Source organism: Xyrauchen texanus, chromosome 40, assembly GCF_025860055.1.
Source record: "Xyrauchen texanus isolate HMW12.3.18 chromosome 40, RBS_HiC_50CHRs, whole genome shotgun sequence".
Lineage (NCBI taxonomy): Eukaryota > Metazoa > Chordata > Actinopteri > Cypriniformes > Catostomidae > Xyrauchen > Xyrauchen texanus.
In genome coordinates this window covers 4697636-4717586 of record NC_068315.1, presented here as the reverse complement: position 1 = coordinate 4717586, position 19951 = coordinate 4697636, and the positions used below count along the sequence as shown (strand labels likewise).

The window sequence follows — 19951 nt, the reverse complement described above, 5'->3', positions numbered from 1 at the left end:
TTGTTTTTTGTTTTCACTTCAAATCAAGTTTATTGTTGAACATCTTGTTTCACTCTGACATATGTCATTTTATCCAAGTGAAATTGGTTGTGAACAGACTTTATTTGTTTATTTTCTTTAAAAAAATTAATGAGTCTTCATGGCAAGTCTTTTTGTTCTCCTTTACCTATGTTCAATAAAGTTGGCAAACGAACAGTGTGCAACATTCCCCGAGGGAGAAATTAGGTGTTATTCATCTGAGCAAAGCCCACTCTTTTTCCCGCTATAATGAGTAGATATTCTGCAACACAGTTTAGCGGATGATACATGGCTAACACATGGACCTATACTAGAAACCACTTTAATGCACACGTAGGAAGTTATGTAGTCACAAAAAGTGTACATGTCGAGCACAACACCAGACTGAAACTTAAATGGGCTGTTTTTCCCTCATTATATCTCTGAAATACTTCACAAAGCTGCAATGAGGAAGATGTAAAGAATGTATAAAATGAGAGAGAGAGAGAGAGAGAGAGAGAGAGAGAGAGAGAGTGCAATTGAAAGGGAAAGGAGAGGCAGAAGACAAAGATGGGTTGAAATAAATGTTTTAATAAGCATTGAAAAAAGGAGATTGGAAAGAAAGGAGGTGGAGACCAGGCAACGAATAAGCAACAGATGAGAGACTATTTAACCTCCTATTTTATTGTTTTTAGTGTTATTGATTCAAAAAACTAAGTTCTGAGTTGGATCCTAATTTCTGATTGAATGAGCCACATTCAAAGCAACTGTGTGTCCGTCTGTCTGTCTGTCTGTCTGTCAGCCTACCTATCTTTCTGTCTGAATGCCTGACTGTCTGCCTGATGTTCATGGTGATCTAAGTGCTGTGTTTTGTTTTTTACTTTTTTGGGGGTCTTTGACAAAATTATTCTCTATTAGTACCAGCAGATTTTACCCCACACAAAACTGAACAAGTGGTGCTGTAAACTGATGCTTCAATTTAAAATGTCATTATTGGTAAATTACAAACTATGCTAAGTGAGTCTGAAATATGCTAAATACATTCAAAAGATCCTAACTCAATGCAATTTGTTGTTTGAATTGCTCAATAACATGTAATAGTAATGAACATTTTAACATTCTTGTTGTTTTAATTTATAATCATTATAATACCTTGGTATTGTGAGCGCTTATTTGCATTTTGATTCTAATTAATTTAATCAGTATGAGTCCAACTGATTCTGAGAATTCCTATGAGGCAATTTAGCCAATCTGTAAACATAATTAACCGGATCTTGCCCAGGGATCAAGAGATATATGCAAATGTACATTTAACTAAGAAATTATGTTTCAAATATGTGTTCTTTTCAGACAAACTGGTAGGAATTTGCATAACCTATGTTTGTTAATCATAAATTAATTGGTCATTGGCATGTTATTGTTTATTAAATTTTTATATCCAGCAATATAATTAGGAGATTTGTTGAGGAGTGGTATGCTAGTATTTAATCAGACTTACAATTTTCACATTTCGATTGATAGGGGGTGGACAAATACTTGAGTTGAAGGAGGGACCCAAGCCATTTCTAAAGAACAGAATATCATAGATACATGAGGTTGGGCTCTGCTAACATGGGCCATTATGCAGCCAACTAGTAACACCCTAGCAACCACCCATAACTAACACTCTAGTGTATTTTACTGTAACTATTGATTTAAACTATTTCATAAAAGATAATCACTGACATTTTCAAGTATTTTTTGTTCCGTTTAGGCCTTTTAAATGCTGGCTGGATGGATGGATCTTTTTTATGACTTTGTCTTCAATCCTCTATAAGCTGCTTATATGATGTTCTTGAAAACTAATTGTAATTCAGATATTATTTCATTCTGTCTTTCTGACATTGTCACTCACGCTCAAATTTATTGGTTCATTTTCAGACAACCCCAGTCTTCAGAGCCACGTGCCCATCACTGTGCAGGTTCTGGATGTGAACGACAATCCTCCAAAGATCAACAGCGATGAGGAGCTCATCATCTGTGAAAGCACCAGGCCAGGACAGGCAAGTCCCTCAATAGCCTGACACCTTAATTCCCTACCGTCATCTGCTGTGGAACAGACAGAGAGAGAGAGAGAGAGAGAGTAAGAGAGGATGCATATTTAGAGTGGGCAGAAATATGAAAAATGGAAGGGGGTTCAGTTAATGCTAATCATTTTTCAATGAGAGTCAGAATTTGATCAACAAAGCATGACAGTTCTGACTCACCAAAGCACACTCCTATTTTTCTACCCACAATTTTTCCATTTAATTTAAAAATTCAGTTTTTCACCAGCAGACCAAAGAAAGACATGGCTGAGAGAAAACGAAAAGGACGAATGTGTTCAAGCTCATTTTAATATTCCCTGTGTTCCCAACATAAAATAGTGCATTCATTTTGGTCAAATTAGCTAATTTACATTAAAGGACCAAAACTAAATGAACAAAGTTACTTGTATGCATTTATCATTTGTTTAAAATGTTGCCTGTGCTTTGCAAGTTTCTCAGATATGTAATTAGCCTAGTCCTGGACCAAACTGCACAATACATACTATATTTATTTAATTCATATATATATATATATAAAATACAGGAATTAAAAATAAACTATAACAAACTATATACAAAATTAAAATAAACATGTTGAAATAGCAAAACAAAGCATGAGAAAATTGTTATGATAAATAGGGTGGTTAAACACAGCAAACAATCCAACAGCAAGAGTAATCCAAATGGCGATGATGATGATGATGAAGATGACAATGAAGCTTGGCAGGCAATGACTGCAGTGAGGTGGGATGATGAAGGCAGAGATGATCAGAGGGTACTGAGAGAGATATATGATTAGAGCACAGGAAACAGGTTAAGGTAAATCCAACTAAAACAAGAAAAGAGCGTGAGCATGAGAGAGACAATCCGACAAACACAACACACACAAAGGGCTACTTATAAAGGAGAAAGGAGATGCAGGTGTCGCGATAATCAGGCAGCGGCTGGTAATAAGTGTTGCGGAGCAATGCTGCCGCATAATTAACGCCACAATGCAACAACACGTGGGAAGATACACAAAACTAACCGGGGCTGAATAATGCATGACAAAAAGTTTAGAGTTTCTAAACCATCTACTAGCCTGGATTTAAAGGCATTTCTATACATTTGTTGAAATAATAAGTTAATAACATTTCATGTATAACATTAACTAAATAATTCTGGATGATTTACAAGTTGTATTTATAAAAAAATAACATTGTGAAGTTTAAATTTCACAGTTTCTGTTTTCCCACAAGCAAGAAGCATTGCAAAGCACTTGGAGGTATTTGCTCGATTTGCATAGAATAGGGCATAGGGATGAACAACTCATAATGGACCGCACTGAAGGAATCAAAAGGCCTATTGGGTTGCCAGGACAACACAAGCCCACAAGCCAGCCGGTTTTAACACAGAAAGCACTCTACTTCCAAGAACTGCTGAGATGCCCGCAAAGATTTCAGAAATATTGTGTTAATTTAAAAAAGAAAGTAAAGAAATAGAATAAAGCAAAACAACATTCGAAGACTGAATTCCCACGTTTCACTAAAACTACATTTGGGTTAAGTGAAACGTGTACCCTGTTGAGAAGACCTCCATGGTTGGTCAGCAGCCTAAGTTGTGTTCCCTTTACAAAAGGCTTCACTACAATGTTGCGCTGCTAAGCGCTAGGGGAACAATCTTGCATTGTGAGCAGCTGTGAATTTGTGTGAAACACGTCAATGAAAATTGACCTGAATTTATAGCCTCGGCTGGTGAAGATCATTAGATGCACCTGTGGCCAGGCTATAAAACAGAGGCGTCACCAGCGTGTCGACAGAAATTTTTCATTCAGAGCATACTATGCTGTGTGTCTCACAACCTGCTAGAAAACTTTCTTCTCTCTTTGTTAGGAGTTAGAAATCGTTAGGCAGTGCGCAGAACTTTCTTTCTTTCTCTCTCTACTCTGAAAGAGTATATATATATATATATATATATATATATATATATATATATATATAAAAAAAAAAAGAGAAAAGAGAAAATGACGGAGAAACAGAGCAAACGATGCGTGTTTCCTTGTCAACGTCTCATGACGAACAAAGACACGCATGAGTTTTGCTTTGTTTGTTTGGGGAAGAGCACGCGGCTCTCGCGTTGGGGCGGGGCGGGTGCGCGCATTGTGACCTTCTTTCGGTCGGGATGCTTCGCGCTCGCCTCGCTTACTTCGAGAGCCAGCACCCGCACTTCATTCGTGGGGCTCTCGTATGGATCTGGCTGAGGAGCGAGAGACGGGTGCGTCCCTTTCGCTCGCTCTCTCCCCAGATCCGGCTGGTCCTTCTCGTGTTCTTGAAGCGCTCCGGCGCCTCTTCAGTTCAGGAGGGGGACCTCGATTCCCTTGGGTCTATAGATTTCGAGTTACCCACATCAGAGCACTCAAAGCAGGATACAAAATCCTCTGAGGAGTTACTCGATGTGGTGACTCGTGCTGTGGCCAGACTTCAATTAGACTGGCCACGTGACCAAGAAACCCCAAACGCTCCAAATTAGAGGATAGATTTCTGTCTGATGGCCAAGGGAAGGAACACCTCATCAGTCCCTTCCCTTCTTTGATGACCTCCACGATGAGCTTGCTCGTTCGTGGAGGAACCCTTATACCTCGCGCGTTCACGTGCCTTCGACGTCGTTATATTCGACTATCGTGGGTGCTGAGGCGCGAGGGTATTCGAGGATGCCTCCGGTCGAAGAGACACTTGCGGGTTATCTCTCGCCGGGTTCGGCATCGTCCTTGAAAAACCTGCTCTCCCCTCTAAGCCATGCAGGACTACCTCCATGCTAGTGGGGAGGGCTTATCAGCGGCAGGTCAGGCTGGTGCTGCGCTGCACACCATGGCTGTGTTACAGGCGTACCAGGCTGACCTGCTAAAAGATCTGAGTGCGGGGAAAACTCTCGACGAAGAGGCCTTTTCAGAGCTTCGTCGAGCTACGGATTTGTCTCTCCGCGCGACCAAGCAGTCAGCCCGTGCCATTGGCCGGTCTATGTCCGCTTTAGTCAGCACGGAGAGGCATTTATGGCTTAATCTGTCAGGCATCCGAGATAGGGACAGAGTTTTCCTAATCGACGCCCGGTTTAGCCTTCTGGTCTCTTCGGAGACGCCATGAATACTGGTTATCTCCAGATTCCAGGAGGCGAAAAGCCATGAGGAAGCCTTTGGGCAGTTTCTTCCTCGCCGCACTCAGGGGCGGGGCCGTCGGCCACCCAGTCTCGCCCGCCTCTGCTAGGAGAGAGGCTCAAAAACAGAGCGTGGCGAGTCGTGCTCCCCTCGTAGGGACTGGGGACAGGCTCGTCAGCCCTCAGCAGCCACCCAAGAAGGACCTCAGGGCTGTGATCTCTAAAAGAAAGAAGCCCTGACGTTCTTGTGCCCAACTTTGTGAGGGTAGTTCCCTCGGGACGGGGCGTGTATCATCCACTTCGGCCCTCCCGATACCCTCACGAAACCTCTTCACTCCCGCCGCCTTTGGTGTTTCGGGTGATAGAGGCTTCCAACGAAGAGTTGGGTGTACCGTTGCTTCCTGCCTTAGTCCAGGACACGGAACACTCAACTCCCCCTCAACAGGAAGTGTTGAAATTAGTACCCATCTCAGACAGTAGAAAAAGGCTACAGAATTCAATTCGTTCGCTGCCCTCCGCGTTTCAACGGCGTGGTTCCCACTACCGTAAGACCGGAGCAGGCATGTCTACTGTGGAAAGAACTGCAGAATCTCTTGGCAAAAGGGGCCATAGAACATGTTCCCCCTCCAGAGAAAGAGTCAGGCTATTACAGCAGATACTTCCTGGTTCCCAAGAAGGGTGGGGGGTTGCGTCCGATTCTAGATCTTCGAGGCTTGAACCGCTCAGTCAGGGTGCTCAAGTTCAAGATGCTAACTGTCAAGTCGGTCGTGTCTCAGATCCAACGTTACGATTGGCTGGTCACGATCGATCTCATGGATGCATATTTCCATATTGGAATTCTGCCACAGCACAGGAAGTTCCTGAGGTTCAGCTTTCGGGGCCGAAGCCTTCCAGTATCAGGTTCTTCCATTCGGCCTAGCCCTATCACCCCGCACATTCACGAAATGCATGGATGCAGCACTGGCTCCTTTGCGACTCCAGGGCATCCGCATTCTGAATTATTTAGACGACTGGCTGATACTAGCACAATCTCAAGAACTGGCAGTACATCACAGGGATATCGTCTTGGCTCATCTAGGTTCTCTGGGTCTGAGGCTCAACGTCCAGAAGAGCGTTCTTGCTCCAACCCAGGAAATTGCCTATCTAGGGATTATATGGAACTCGTTCACGATCGCGGGCACTGTTGTCTCCCGCTCGTGTCAGCTCCATCCTGAACTCCCTGAGCAATCTCAGGCTAGGTCAAAGTTGCACTGTTCTTCAGTATCAACGAATACTAGGTCTCATGGCGTCTGCGTCCACGGTTATTCCTTTGGGCCTTCTCCATATGAGACCGTTTCAGCTGTGGCTAAAAGCCAGGGGATTTCATCCAAGGGCCAGTCCCCTAAGGCAAATAAGGGTTACGCGCCGAGCGCTCGTTCCCTTTCTATGTGGCTCAGACCCCGGTTCCTTACCTTGGGTCCCACTCTCGGTGCGTCATGTCGTCGCAGGATGCTAACGACAGACGCCTCCCTGACGGGTTGGGGTGCGATCTTAAGTGGTCGTCCAGCCCAAGGGGAATGGGAGGGTCATCAGCTCGATTGGCACATCAACTGCCTCGAGCTGATGGCAGTATTTCTGGCCCTGAAATACTTCCTCCAACATCTCAGAGGCTGCCATGTCCTTGTGCGGGTGGACAACACAGCAGCAGTCTCCTACATAAACCGTCAAGGAGGTCTACGCTCTCGCCACCTGAATTTGCTGGCACGTCGGATTCTCCTTTGGGCCCAGGGCAAGCTCCTGTCACTCAGGGCAATTTACATCCCTGGACGCCTAAATGTGGGAGCAGATTTGCTGTCCAGACAGAACATACCGAGGGCGAGTGGAAACTCCACCCGAGGTAGTACAACAAATTTGGGAGAGATTTTACAGAGCAGAAGTGGACCTCTTCAGCCTCTCAAGAGACTGCGCAATGTCCCTCTACTTCTCTCTGAGTCACCCAGCCCCCTGGGTCTGGACGCTGATGGCGCATACATGGCCCAGAATGTGTCTGTATGCTTTTCCCCGGTTTCTCTGCTCCCGGGAGTCTTAGCCAGAGTTCAGCCAGCAAGGGTCTTGCCTCTTACTGATAGCGCCTCACTGGCCGAACAGGATTTGGTTCTCAGAAATTATATCTCTCCTCGACGGCTCGCCTTGGGCGATTCTGGACAGGAGGGACCTTCTGTCTCAGGCACAGGGGACGATATTTCATCCCCGGCCCGAATTGTGGAAACTTCATGTTTGGCCCCTGAAGGGTACCAACTGAGGAACACAGGGCTGTCAGCCTGAAGTTATCGAGACCATTCTTAGTGCTAGGGCTCCCTCCACCAGAAGAATCTACACCAATAAATGGGGTGTCTTCGAAAGGTGGTGCAGTTTACATGGTGCAGACCCAGTTCACTGCCAAATTGTTTCAGTTCTGGACTTTCTGCAGGAAAAACTGTCAGCAGGCATATGCCCCGCTACTCTCAGGGTTTATGTGGCCGCCATTTCGGCTTGCCACGCCTTGATGGACGAGGCCTTTGAGGAGGCACCCTCTTCTCGCTCAGCTTCATTCGGTGGAGCCAGGCTGACTGAGGCCCCCTGTTAGGACCAGAACTCCCTCATGGGACTTAGCAATAGTCCTGGAGGGTCTGGCCGAAACCCCCTTTGAACCTCTAGAGTCAGCGTCTGATAGACTTCTGACTCTCAAGCTGGTTTTTCTTGTGGCAATTACCTCTCTTAAGAGAATCGGGGATCTACAGGCTCTGTCTGTTTTGCCGGCCTGTTTAGAGTTTGCCCCAGGTATGGCCAAAGCTATCCTGCATCCTCATCCTGACTACCTTCCTAAGGTGCCTTTTTCGACACTACACCCTGTCACTCTGGAAGCCTTCTGCTCCCGCCGTTTTTAACGCCGAGCAGGAAAGTCTTCACGGACTCTGCCCAGTCCGTGCCCTTCAAACTTATGTCCACCGCACTAGCCAGTGGCGTAAGTCTGGGCAATTGTTTGTCTGCTTTGGGGGCCGCAACAGGGGGCAGCCGCTACCAAGCAGACTATGTCACATTGGGTGAGGGATGCTATTGCCCTGGCCTATGAGGCAGCGGTCAAGCTTCAGCCAGTAGGTGTCAGGGCTCACTCCACCAGAGGGGTCGCCGCCTCTAAAGCCTTGGCTAGAGGGGTCCCTCTGCAGCAGGTTTGTGATGCGGCAGGCTGGTCCTCTCCGCACACATTCATCAGATTTTATAGTTTGGATGTTCATGCTACTCCGGGCTCTTACGTCCTTGAGTCGACATCCCAAGCTCATGCCTGAGCGGGTTTGTGACGCGGCAGGCTGGTCCTCTCCGCGCACATCCTTCGGTTTTTTATGGCAGGCTCGTGCCTGAACACATTCGTGATGCGGCAGGCTGGTCCTTTCCGCACACGTTCATCAGTCTTCATGGGTTAGATGTTTCTGCTACTCCGGATTCTTACGTCCTTGAGTCGACATCCCAAACTCATGCCTGAACAAGTTTGTGACGCGGCAGGCTGGTCCTCTCCGCGCACATTCTTCAGTTTTTATGACAGGCTCATGCCTGAACAAGTTTGTGATGCGGCAGGCTGGTCCTCTCCGCACACATTCATCAGATTCTATAGTTTGGATGTTCATGCTACTCCGGGCTCCTATGCCCTTGAGTCGACATCTCAGCTCATGACTGAACAAGTTTATGATGCGGCAGGCTGGTCCTCTCCGCTCACATTCATCAGTTTTTATGACAAGTTTGTGTTGCAATAGGGTTCTCTTCGCACACATTCATCGAACTTTATGGGTTAGATGCTTTGCTACTCCGGACTCTTATGTCCTTGAGTCGACATCTCAGCTCATGCCTGAACAAGTTTGTGATGCGGCAGGCTGATCCTCTCCGCACACATTCATCAAAAATGAATGGCTTGGATGTTTATGCGACTCCGGGCCCCTATGCCCTTGAGCCGACATCTCAAGCTCATGTCTGAGACCTCTCGTGTTTTTGTGAGTACGCTGCACAACCGTAGGGGTCCGGACAGCCCCAAGTGCGGCGGCGTGGGTATTGCGTTCCCCTAGCGCTTAGCAGCGCAACATTGTAGTGAAGCCTTTTGTAAAGGGAACGTCTCGGGTTACATGTGTAACCCTTGTTCCCTGAAAAAGGCGGAACGAGATGTTGCGCTGCTTTGCCGCACTGGGACGTCCCAGGACTGCTCTTCAGAAAAAGGTATCTGTCGACACGCTGGTGACGCCTCTGTTTTATAGCCTGGCCACAGGTGCATCTAATGATCTTCACCAGCCGAGGCTATAAATTCAGGTCAATTTTCATTGACGTGTTTCACACAAATTCACAGCTGCTCACAATGCAAGATTGTTCCCCTAGCGCTTAGCAGCGCAACATCTCGTTCCGCCTTTTTCAGGGAACAAGGGTTACACATGTAACCCGAGACGTTTTTCAGGTTGGTCCCCAGTACAGGATCCAGGTGTGCTGGTGTCCCTAGCAGGCACCTTATCTTAAACTAAAAGACTGAATTACTCAGCTAACTCAAGTAGACAGCACTAAATGAACTCTAAGCTGAGAAATCTACATTTTTCTGGTCAACAGCATCACTATGTTGGTTCACTAACTAGACCAGCACTAATCAGTAATATTGGTGGTTAACAAGTTTTTTTATTAGCCAAGGCTAATATCTAGACTACGGAGCAGGGCTAGAGAACAGATATAGAAGTCCTGAAATACTCTTGATGAATAATTAAGATCAATAAATTATTCATTTAGCCAGTAATTAAAGTAGATAATTAAATCAATAATAAAATGTCCTAATTTATTTTGTCTTATTCCATAAAAACAAATAATGTATTGTTTTCATAATAATTTCTTAATATAGAACTAAATTGTGCCAAACAATGACAAAAAAAAAAAAGTGACTAAAACAGCAATTGCGTGAGGGTCGGCCATGGCCACCATGGACCGAAGCCTGGCCACCCCCTAACACCGCCACTGATGTGCAGATTCTGAGGTACTGTAATCTTCACGGAGCACGTTTGACATCTGAACTGGTGAATGGAGGCCGGGCGGCTGCTCTCGGGTCCTAGTGTCTGCCGTTTACAACATCTGTCAGTGCAGTTTTGCCCCTGAGCGACTTTATTTCCGATACATTAAATAAATAAATAATACAATTTTTATTTGCTGTGCCGTTGCAAGAATTAATTTGCAAGAACAAATCTACAAATTGGAGAAGTCACACATTTGTTGGTTTTTCATTATCCAATTAGCGCTCTTGGAATCTGTGACCTCATTATACAGTACCTATGTTACTTGTGTTATTTGCATAGCCAAATTTAAAAAATTACGAGTTCAAGCTACCTAGACAGAAAACAAGTTCTTGAAAAGGAAAACTATCGATGATAGGTATGATGGATAGTGGTGTGCCATGGGATTTTGTAATCGTTAAAAGTGTGCCATGGCAGAAAAACACTGACCTAAACCACAAAGAGTTCATCTGCAAAAAAGCATCAAAAAGAAAACACACAGCGGTTTGTAAATTCTGCAATGCAATGCTTACAGAGATGGCTGTTACCATGTCAAACTATTATCGGCACTTAGAAAGGAAGCATAAAGAAATAGCGGCTAAGTGTAAGTGATGCTAGCAAAGCTAGCTGGCAATAAAGGAGGTGAATGAAGAGGAATCTTCATTTGTTTTCTGAGTGTTTTTATGGGAATGTGGATCTTTCAGATCAATTTGAGGAGTGCCTATGGTTTGCATGTTCCACATTTGGTCTTGGTCTTGACTCAGTCTCAACCCCTCAAAGTCTTGGTCTTGTCTCGATACACACTGGTCTTGGTCTTGACTTGGTCTCGGTTTAGGTTGTCTTGACTACAAAACTGCGTATTGCAGCAGTGTAATGTATAAAATCATGCAGATATGCTGTTAATGACAGAGGTCTGAGAATGGTTAGACTGGTCCAAGAAGATCCCTCTGGGTACCACTACTGTCAGCTGAGAACAGGAAACTGAGGCTGCAGTGGACACAGGCTCACCAAAACTGGACAGTAGACGATTTTAATATCATCGTCTGGTCTGACAAATCTGGATTTCTGTTGAGGTAAACAATTTCTAGGCCCACTGCAGCCTTAGTTTTCCGTTCTTCGCTGACAGAATTGGAACCGTTTCTGCTGTTGTAGCCCATCCACCACAAGATTCGACATGTCGTGCATTCTGAGATGCTATTCTACTCACTACAATTGTACAGAGGGGGTATCTGAGTTACCGCAGCCTTTCTGTAAGTCTGGTCATTCTCTGTTGACCTTTCTCATCAGCAAAGCATTTTTGTGCACAGAACTGCCACTCATTGGGTGTTATTTTGTTTTTCCACACCTATTTAGAGTGTATCTTCTATACACTCTAAAGACTGTTGTGCGTGAAAATCCCAGGAGATCAGCAGTTACAGAAATACTCAAATAAGCCTGTCTATTACCAATAATCATGCCATGGTCCAAACACTGATATCACATTTTTCCCCATTCTGATAGTTGATGTGAACATTAAATGAAGCTTCTGACCCATATATGCATGATTTTATATATTACACTGCTGCCACACGATTGGCTGATTAGATAATAGCATGAATATGTAAAGTGCACCTAATAAATTGGCTGGTGAGTGTGTATATATATACTGTATATATTAAAACATACTATTTCCAAAAGCCTTTTTTAATACTAATAGGCTGAATTTTCAATATGAATATGTTTTGTTTACCCTTTTCTGTTGATGGCAGGTCATTCAGACCATTACGGCTGTGGATAAAGATGATTTTGCCAATGGAAAGGGATTTTCCTTTTCTTTTCCTGGAGGAATTCCTGTCAACCCCAACTTTACAATTAAAGACAATGAAGGTATGCAACATTTTCTTGCCATACATCTTTTATGTGTACAAGCATGGGTCATAGATTCTTCTGTCAAGTGTCAGGGAATATGTGATTTCCATGCCTGGAAAATTGACATTTACTCTCTCTCGTATTGTTCCAAACCCTTGTAACTTTCGTGAAAAAAATGAAAATATTAGGCAGAATGTTAGCCTCAGTCACCATTCACTTATAAATATGCAATAAAAAAAGAATGTAATAAAAGTGAATGGCTACTGTGGCTAACATTCTGCCTAATATTTAATTTTGTGTACCACTGAAGAAAGTTATATGGGTTTGGAACTACATGAGGGAGAGTAAACAATAACATCATTTCCAGTATTTGTGGAAACATAGAAAAAAATTATCATGGAATATATATCATTTCTGCAGATAATAATCACTGAAAAAGTCTTAAAATGTGATCAATATCATTCCCAATTGATGTTTCCCCAACATTTAAGAATTCGTTAAATTTAGTCCACATGATTAAGTGAGACTATTGATGAAAGTTTACATGCAGGTGGCAGTAAAAATCTCTTATGCATGATTAATAGTGCGACTGAGAAGTGAAATCAATGAGCTTTAATGGCATTTGTTTCGATAATCAATATTACCATAACAACTTAGTCATTGAATACAGAGTCTGTGTGGTCTTGCTGTCATTGTGTTTATAAGAGGGTGGAAGGTTGTGAAGAGTTATGTTTTGTTTTCCATTGTCAACAGAATGTCTTATTTAATGAAAGTTTTCTTTAAAATGTGTAAATTGATAAATATTGAATAAAAAAGTATTTCTAAATGGATTGGAATGAGATTTAAAAATCCACAGGATTTTTGTCAGCCATTTTTATGTAAAGAACAACTCATTGAAAATCAGATTTCGGATATAAAAGTGGTTGCAAATGCAGTTACATGTTAATGGGTTCTCAATCATCATTGTAACTCAACTTGCTGATACTTTGGCACCTCATCCTTTGTAAAGTTAATATTGGTTCTTTGGTAGAGGCCCTACAGGAACTGTCATTTTGTTTGGATTGTATGTCTGAACCTTGGGACTTTTAATCTTCTTAGCTCTTCTTTTGTGTCATTGGACCCTCATGTGAACTTTAAAGCAATAGGGGAAACCACCATACTTTTAAAGCACTTCCAAAATGTTGCTCAATCCCCCCCAATCACTGTCCTTCATTGTCAAAAAGAGCTAGCATTCCATTTGAGGGATTATTGGTCTAACCACACACAGCAGCCCTCTACATTGAAAGTAACTCACTCACATATGCGAGTAAATTTCACATTATGCGACCAAAAAAACGTTTGTTATTAGCCACTGACAAGTAATTATTAACATTTCAATTGCCAGTGATAGAGTTGTGTAGTGTTGAAGCACCGAGGCCCTTTTACTGAATAAAAAGTAGTTGATTAAGACGCTGGATTCAGCCTTGTCTTTCCCTGCACGTTGTGCCATTCAGTTGAACTCCGAGCATCTCAGGGAACCGCACCTCTTCAGAGCGTGTGAAGATGAACCACTTCTCAAGCATTCTGATGTGCACGCCGTCTACAGATGCTTGTGTCAAACTCCTGCGATAATATAAACAAGGTTTAAACGTATTAATGTTGTGAACACAAAGCGCTCCAGTTTCACTTAACGGCCATCTAATGGCAAATATCCGTGGTCATTGTGGGTTTATTTTCACCGTGTTAATAACACGCAGTGCCCTGCTCTATTTCTGTGGAGATGATAAAATGCATGTATTGAAGTATTCCCTCACGAGAAATAAGGGCTTGTGATTTAAACAGAGAGACTTAAAATAATGTGTGAAAGTGAAGAATTTAAGGCAGAAATATTTTACTATTGTATAATATAATAAAATATAATATAATATTTAAGCAATATCACACTCGCAATCATGAGATATGGCCCTGCATCAGTGCTAATTTAGGGCCATATAACACAATTGTGAGTGTGATATTGCTTATATACAACAGTTCAATGAACAAGTAAATAAAAAAAAATTAGGAAAAACTGAGTATGGTCATAAAAACGCATTTGTGCATGGAACTAATTTATTACGTGACAGATCAGAATCTGCCGTTGCTGGTTCAAAACAAATGATGCGTCCAAGACTTCGTTAGTAATTCAAAAATGTCACTTCAGAAATAGTATCATGGATTGTGCTGTTTCTAACAAGTTATTGGATAAACAAGGATGGATGTGTGTGTGTGTGTGAGAGAGAGAGAGAGAGAGAGAGAGAGAGAGAGAGAGAGAGAGAGACACGGAGCGTGTGGGATCATCTGTTGCCACACCTAAGCAGAGATGCTGTCAGCTTTCTGAAGATCAGCTTTCTCAGTGGAAAAATAGTTGTACAAGCAGGGGTATTTCTCCCTATTTCACGGTAGTCTTTATAGTCTTTCACTATAGAAACAGCTTCTTCTCCACTATTTTAAACAGTACGTCCTCGCCAATGTGTAAACTCAAGTAAGAGGTAAGCACCTTGAGTTCTTTAATTAATCAGTCTGGTGTTGTCTCTCAGCTGTTATGAGCCTTAATGCTGAAGTTGTCCATTTAAAGTGGTTTAAAGTTATTTTCTAGCTTTAGTAGTTTAGTAGTAATACAAGCGATCATGGAGCGCTGTTCTATGTAAACACGGACTGAATGCGGATTCACTTCACGTCACCTAACTGGCTCATATTACACATAAACATTATATTTTTCCACCACCTGTTGGCTAATGTGTAATGTCAAAATAAGTACATGTAAAGAGACACACATACAGTAGCTCTTAATACACATGCACTGCTCTTACACTTTAGTTTAGCATGAACACAAGCGGAGTGATACACACAAAGTGAAGCATCCAAGTGCTGATGGTGTGAGACCATCTGTGTTCATGGAACATCTCTCGTCCAATCAGATTCGAGTACCTGGCTGGGTTACAAAACAAGCAAAAGAAAACAAAACATAGAAAAATTCCAATGGATCAAAAATTATCGGACAAATAAGAGTGATATATTTTAGTTATTTAGACATATTTTGATCATTCAAATTATATATTTTTTTTAAATGATTTCAAATGTTATACTTTTATATTTGACTGTCATTCATATGTTTATATTCATACATTCATATACCCTTATTTTATTATATGACACAAGCTAAATTTGTATGACTTTGTTGTGTGCACGAAGCACACATAGTGAGTTTGTATGGTAATTAATTGTCATATTTGTGAAACACTTAAATCAGACAATTATTCATCATAGCCCTAAAACAGGCAATTCATCGTCAAAATTGCCAAATTGCATAATTGCGACCCCTAATTTTCATTATTAGGTTCCTAACTTGTGAATTGTTTTGTTAAAAATGTGTATGAAATTTCAAACAGTGACAACAGCTTGTACATTATTAAAAATGCGATTTCATGGCATCATATATATTGATAGAATGTGAAAAATTTACATTTTTAAAAGCTAAAATGTGATTAAAATCATAAAGCAAAATATATTTAAAAAAAATTACAATATACTATATTGCATATATATATATATATATATATATATATATATATATATATATATATATATATATATATATATATATATGAATAGACCCTCTCTTAGTTTGCTTAATATATTTTTTAGCTGCATTATGCTTACAAGTCTGGCAAGTAAAAACAAAAATGTACTAGCCAATGATGATTCTTTCTCCAACATGATAGTAGAGGGTTGCACAGTAGTTCAGTTCCAGTTGCTGTCATACGAATTACCAGCAGCTCCCCTAACTCCCGAACCAACAGCCTTAATGCAATACTTACACAGATGCCTGCTGGCTGAATGTCACCATGGCGACCGCTCTCATCCCAGGTAGGCATGGCCAATATAGCTTAAAAAAAGGATATTTCTGTATTGTTCAGCTGTTTTACAATAAGAGTTACAATACCTTAAAGATCCAGTAAAAAAAAATCAAAGTCATGTTTTTGAAACAGTTTTTCACTAAACAAATACAATGAAGAATGGTTTTCATTCATAAGCACCAATATAACTTTTATATTTCTTTACTTAAAAGTTTCAATTCATGTTGCCAGCAAAACCATTGTGAATATTCACCTAGCCCTGCTGAAAAAACTCACAAAAAAATAAAAAACACAAACAACTAAATAACAAAAGCTAAAGCCTGCCTAAACTGATTCACTGGTTTTAGCTGGTCCCCCAGCTTGGTCTGGCAAGTTAGTTCGCTGTTCAAAGGGGTTAGGGGCACTTTAAGGCCCATGCCAGGTCTTGGCTGATCTTACCAGCTAAAATTAGCCTACCAGTTTAGGCTGGTTGTAGCCCAAGCACGATGGCTAATTTTAGCTGGTTTAAGGCTCCCGTGCCGGTCTTGTCAGTCGACTGGTTTTAGAGGGACTTTGGTCAATTTTAAGCTGGTCAGGCCAGGTATTCGCTGGTTGAAGCTGGTCTTCCAGCTTGGCCAAACTGGTGCTCAGCTGGTTGAAGCTCAGAGACCTAAACAGACTTATACCAGCTGAGACCAATCAACCAGGTTAAGCTAAAACAAACTGGTCTTCAGCTGGTCTGGCTGTTAAGTTGGCTGGTTTAGAGTGGTTTGGTGGAATTTTTAAGATGTCTCCCAACCTGACCAAGCTAATGCTCAGATTGTTATAGCTATGAGTCCCGCCTAAACTAGCTTGGATCAGCCAACCAGCTAGGCTAAAAACAGACTACACTGGTTGGCTGGTTTAAGCTGGTCTCCTAGGCTGATGTGGCTGGCCAGTTGCCTGGTTTAAAGGGGCTTGGGGCATTTTCAGAGGCATTTCCAGATCTCTTGGCTGGTCTTAGCTGCTTTAAACTGACCTTTGATCCTACCCAAGCTGGTGCTCTGAGAGCAAGCTAAGAAGCTAAAACCAGACAACCATCTTAGGGGGGTCCAGCTCTGGACTTCACTAAGGTATTTGAACTTAGAAGGAGAAAGGGGGATAAAAAACACCACTTGAGGTTGTTTTTAGGGTTTTAGTTTGGTTTTGGAAAGATGCCTGGACCATGAGAGGCAAAAAAGAGAGAAGGAAAGGCCGATCGATGAAATAATGGAAGAGAAAATGATTTGGGCTTAGAGAGTATCACAAGATCCACTCCATTCCTATCGAGCACACTGCTGTCTGGAGTTTACTTCATTTACCCAAGTACTCATTGTCTCTCTCTATCTCCCACTCTTTAATCTCTCTCCATATGAACACACCACTGTTTACCAGTCTAAGGAGCCATTCAGACTGAACGCATTCTTTGTTTTAGAGAGAAAAAAAAGCAAAAAAACAAATTAGATGTTAACAAGATCTCTTCCTCTGTTTTTACTTCCAATGGGAGGCTGGTGAACAAGACCCATTGTGTCTGAGGAGAGAACTGAAGCCCTCTTTTCCACGAAGACCTACTGTAAATGCTTGAAATTTAGCAATAGTACCACTTTTCCTTCTTTACAAGTGCTCAGAGCAAATGGGACTTTATCTAAATGGCTGCATGGTGTTGGAAAGTAAACACGTTTCCGTTCATAGTGTTGACTTACATTTTTCCACCTATGACTTAAGTTGTTCAGCGGAATTGGCCAAGCGTCACTAACTAGATTAATTTGCTTCTTCCTCTATTTCTTGATTTATAGTGGCAAATGTATTTGGAGCACAGTGAAAGGAAGGCTAAATGGACTCAATTATTGTCTGTTCACGTATTACTTTATAAACGCAGCGTCTCTGTTTGAATAGCAATGTGAGATAGAGGGCTCCAGAGTGCAAACAGGATTTTCTATTTAATTGTGTTCTCTATACGATTAGACTCTGTAGTGGAGCCGAGGGTAATTGCAAAGTAAATATTCATGAGTGAGCTTACAATGATGCAAAAGGTGACAAAGAGACATGCTAAATACGTGCAAACATGCAATCTCAGATTCATCGCTCTCCTAATCAATTCCACACACACCCATCTATTCACACACCACGGAATACTCCCATTTACACAACCTAATTTCTTTCCAAACCCATATGCTTATCTTTTTTTTCTTCTGTGGAACCAAAGACGTTCCTAAAAACATGATCAAGGAAGGAAAAAGATAATATCAATCTCTATGATTGGGTCTCTAAGTCTTATAATGTATTACAATAGTTTTTATTAAAAACAATATGAAACTTAAGTGTGCTGATTACTCTTAAATCACATTTGCAAACACTGTCAGCTAACATAATGGTGCACTGATGGCATCATTTTCGTCGCACCAGGTATGGCATCACTGGGGCAAAACACCATTGGATCTTGCTTATGGTAACTCAATGTGATGAATAGCAACGTAAATAACAACCGGTGCTCTCACAAAGCTATCGTATGGCTTCAGAAGACAACTAAAAAACAGCACACAAGCTTGATAGCAGTGGTTTCTATGAACTATTGTTGTATGGAAAAGAGTTGCAAGATTCTTAAAAAAAAAAATTCCATTTGTGTTCCATGGTAAAAAAAAAAATAACCATTCGGGTTTGGGACAACATGAGGGTGAGAAAAAAATAACCACTTTTTTATTATTATTTTTCCTACTTCTTTAAGAAGAAATCTGTGCCTGAAATGACATGAAATATCTTCATACATTCAAACATCTGAATCACACCTCATTATTTTTCATTCTTTTTTTAAGGAAAAAAATTTTTGTTAGTTGTTTTTCTGTCTTTCTCTCTGTATCACTGTTTCTATTTTCCCATCGGCTTCTAACAGACTCTCATCCTGTTTCTAAAGGTCTTCTCAGTGTATGTCTTTAGGCCTTTATAGTGACGTGTTGTTATTTTCTAACTCTGGCTTGTTTTAAAATGCAGTGTGTACCAGAGAGGGATTTCTTGTATTGGGTGTCAGTCAGTGTGTGGGCGTCTGAACAGGATACCAGACAGACTGTAAACTAAGAGGATACCAGACAAATTAGTCATTTTCTCTGTGATTATGATGATTAGAATGATTATAAACCTGATAAGCCACTTCTTCACAGGATGATGATGGTAATGGATGCAGTCTGAAGATAACATATTGAATTATAATGTGACCACATGACAATGATAAACAAATGGGATAGGTCAGAGACTCGGCCTGGTGAGTGGAATTGGGCCGGTGGAATTTAAAGTGTGTAATCTGCATGTTGCTCTTGCTTTAACATCACGCATTCGGACGAGGAGCACAATTATAGTGTATTGTCTAATCTGTGTGATATTTAGCAGCATGGAAATGAATACTCCCTGCTACACTTCTGCCTGTTAATACAGAGTTTTCTTCAACACCTGCCACTGCGGCTCAGGAGGGAAGATATGTGCTTATACACAATACAGACAGTCTTCATAGATTAATATAGACTGATAGCACCAAAACCTGAATTTACATTTATATTTATGCATTTGGCAGACGCTTTTATCCAAAGCGACTTACAGAGCCCTTATTACAGGGACAGTCCCCCCGGAGCAACCTGGAGTTAAGTGCCTTGCTCAAGGACACAATGGTTGTGGCTGTGGGGATCGAACCAGCGACCTTCCGATTACCAGATTACCAGTACACTCTTTGCCTAAACACTCAATCAAGATGTGAATCATAAGGGATTCCGATTCCACTTAACTTTGGGGCCAGATTCACATCAATCTTTATAAGGAATAGCATTAATGCAGTTAAAAGAAAGAAAAAAAGATATGAACATTCAAAAGCATGCTGTTCTATGTAATCAATGACTGACGGATTCACTTTACGTCACCAACTGGCTCATATTACACACAAAAATTATCTTTTGCCACCACCTGCTGGCTAACATATGTAATTTAAAAAATAAAGACAGTAACTCCTAACAGATATGCACTAATCTTA

General features: G+C 41.6%; 1 protein-coding gene across 1 annotated transcript in view; it reads left to right on the top strand.

The window, feature by feature from the left end:
* LOC127633250 (cadherin-18-like) overlaps positions 1-19951 on the top strand; it is a 112856-nt gene that overhangs the window by 80779 nt on the left and 12126 nt on the right. The window contains exons 9-10 of the mRNA XM_052112201.1: positions 1918-2039; positions 11968-12085. Coding sequence (XP_051968161.1) covers positions 1918-2039; positions 11968-12085 — 240 coding nt within the window. The remainder of the gene's footprint in view (positions 1-1917; positions 2040-11967; positions 12086-19951) is intronic.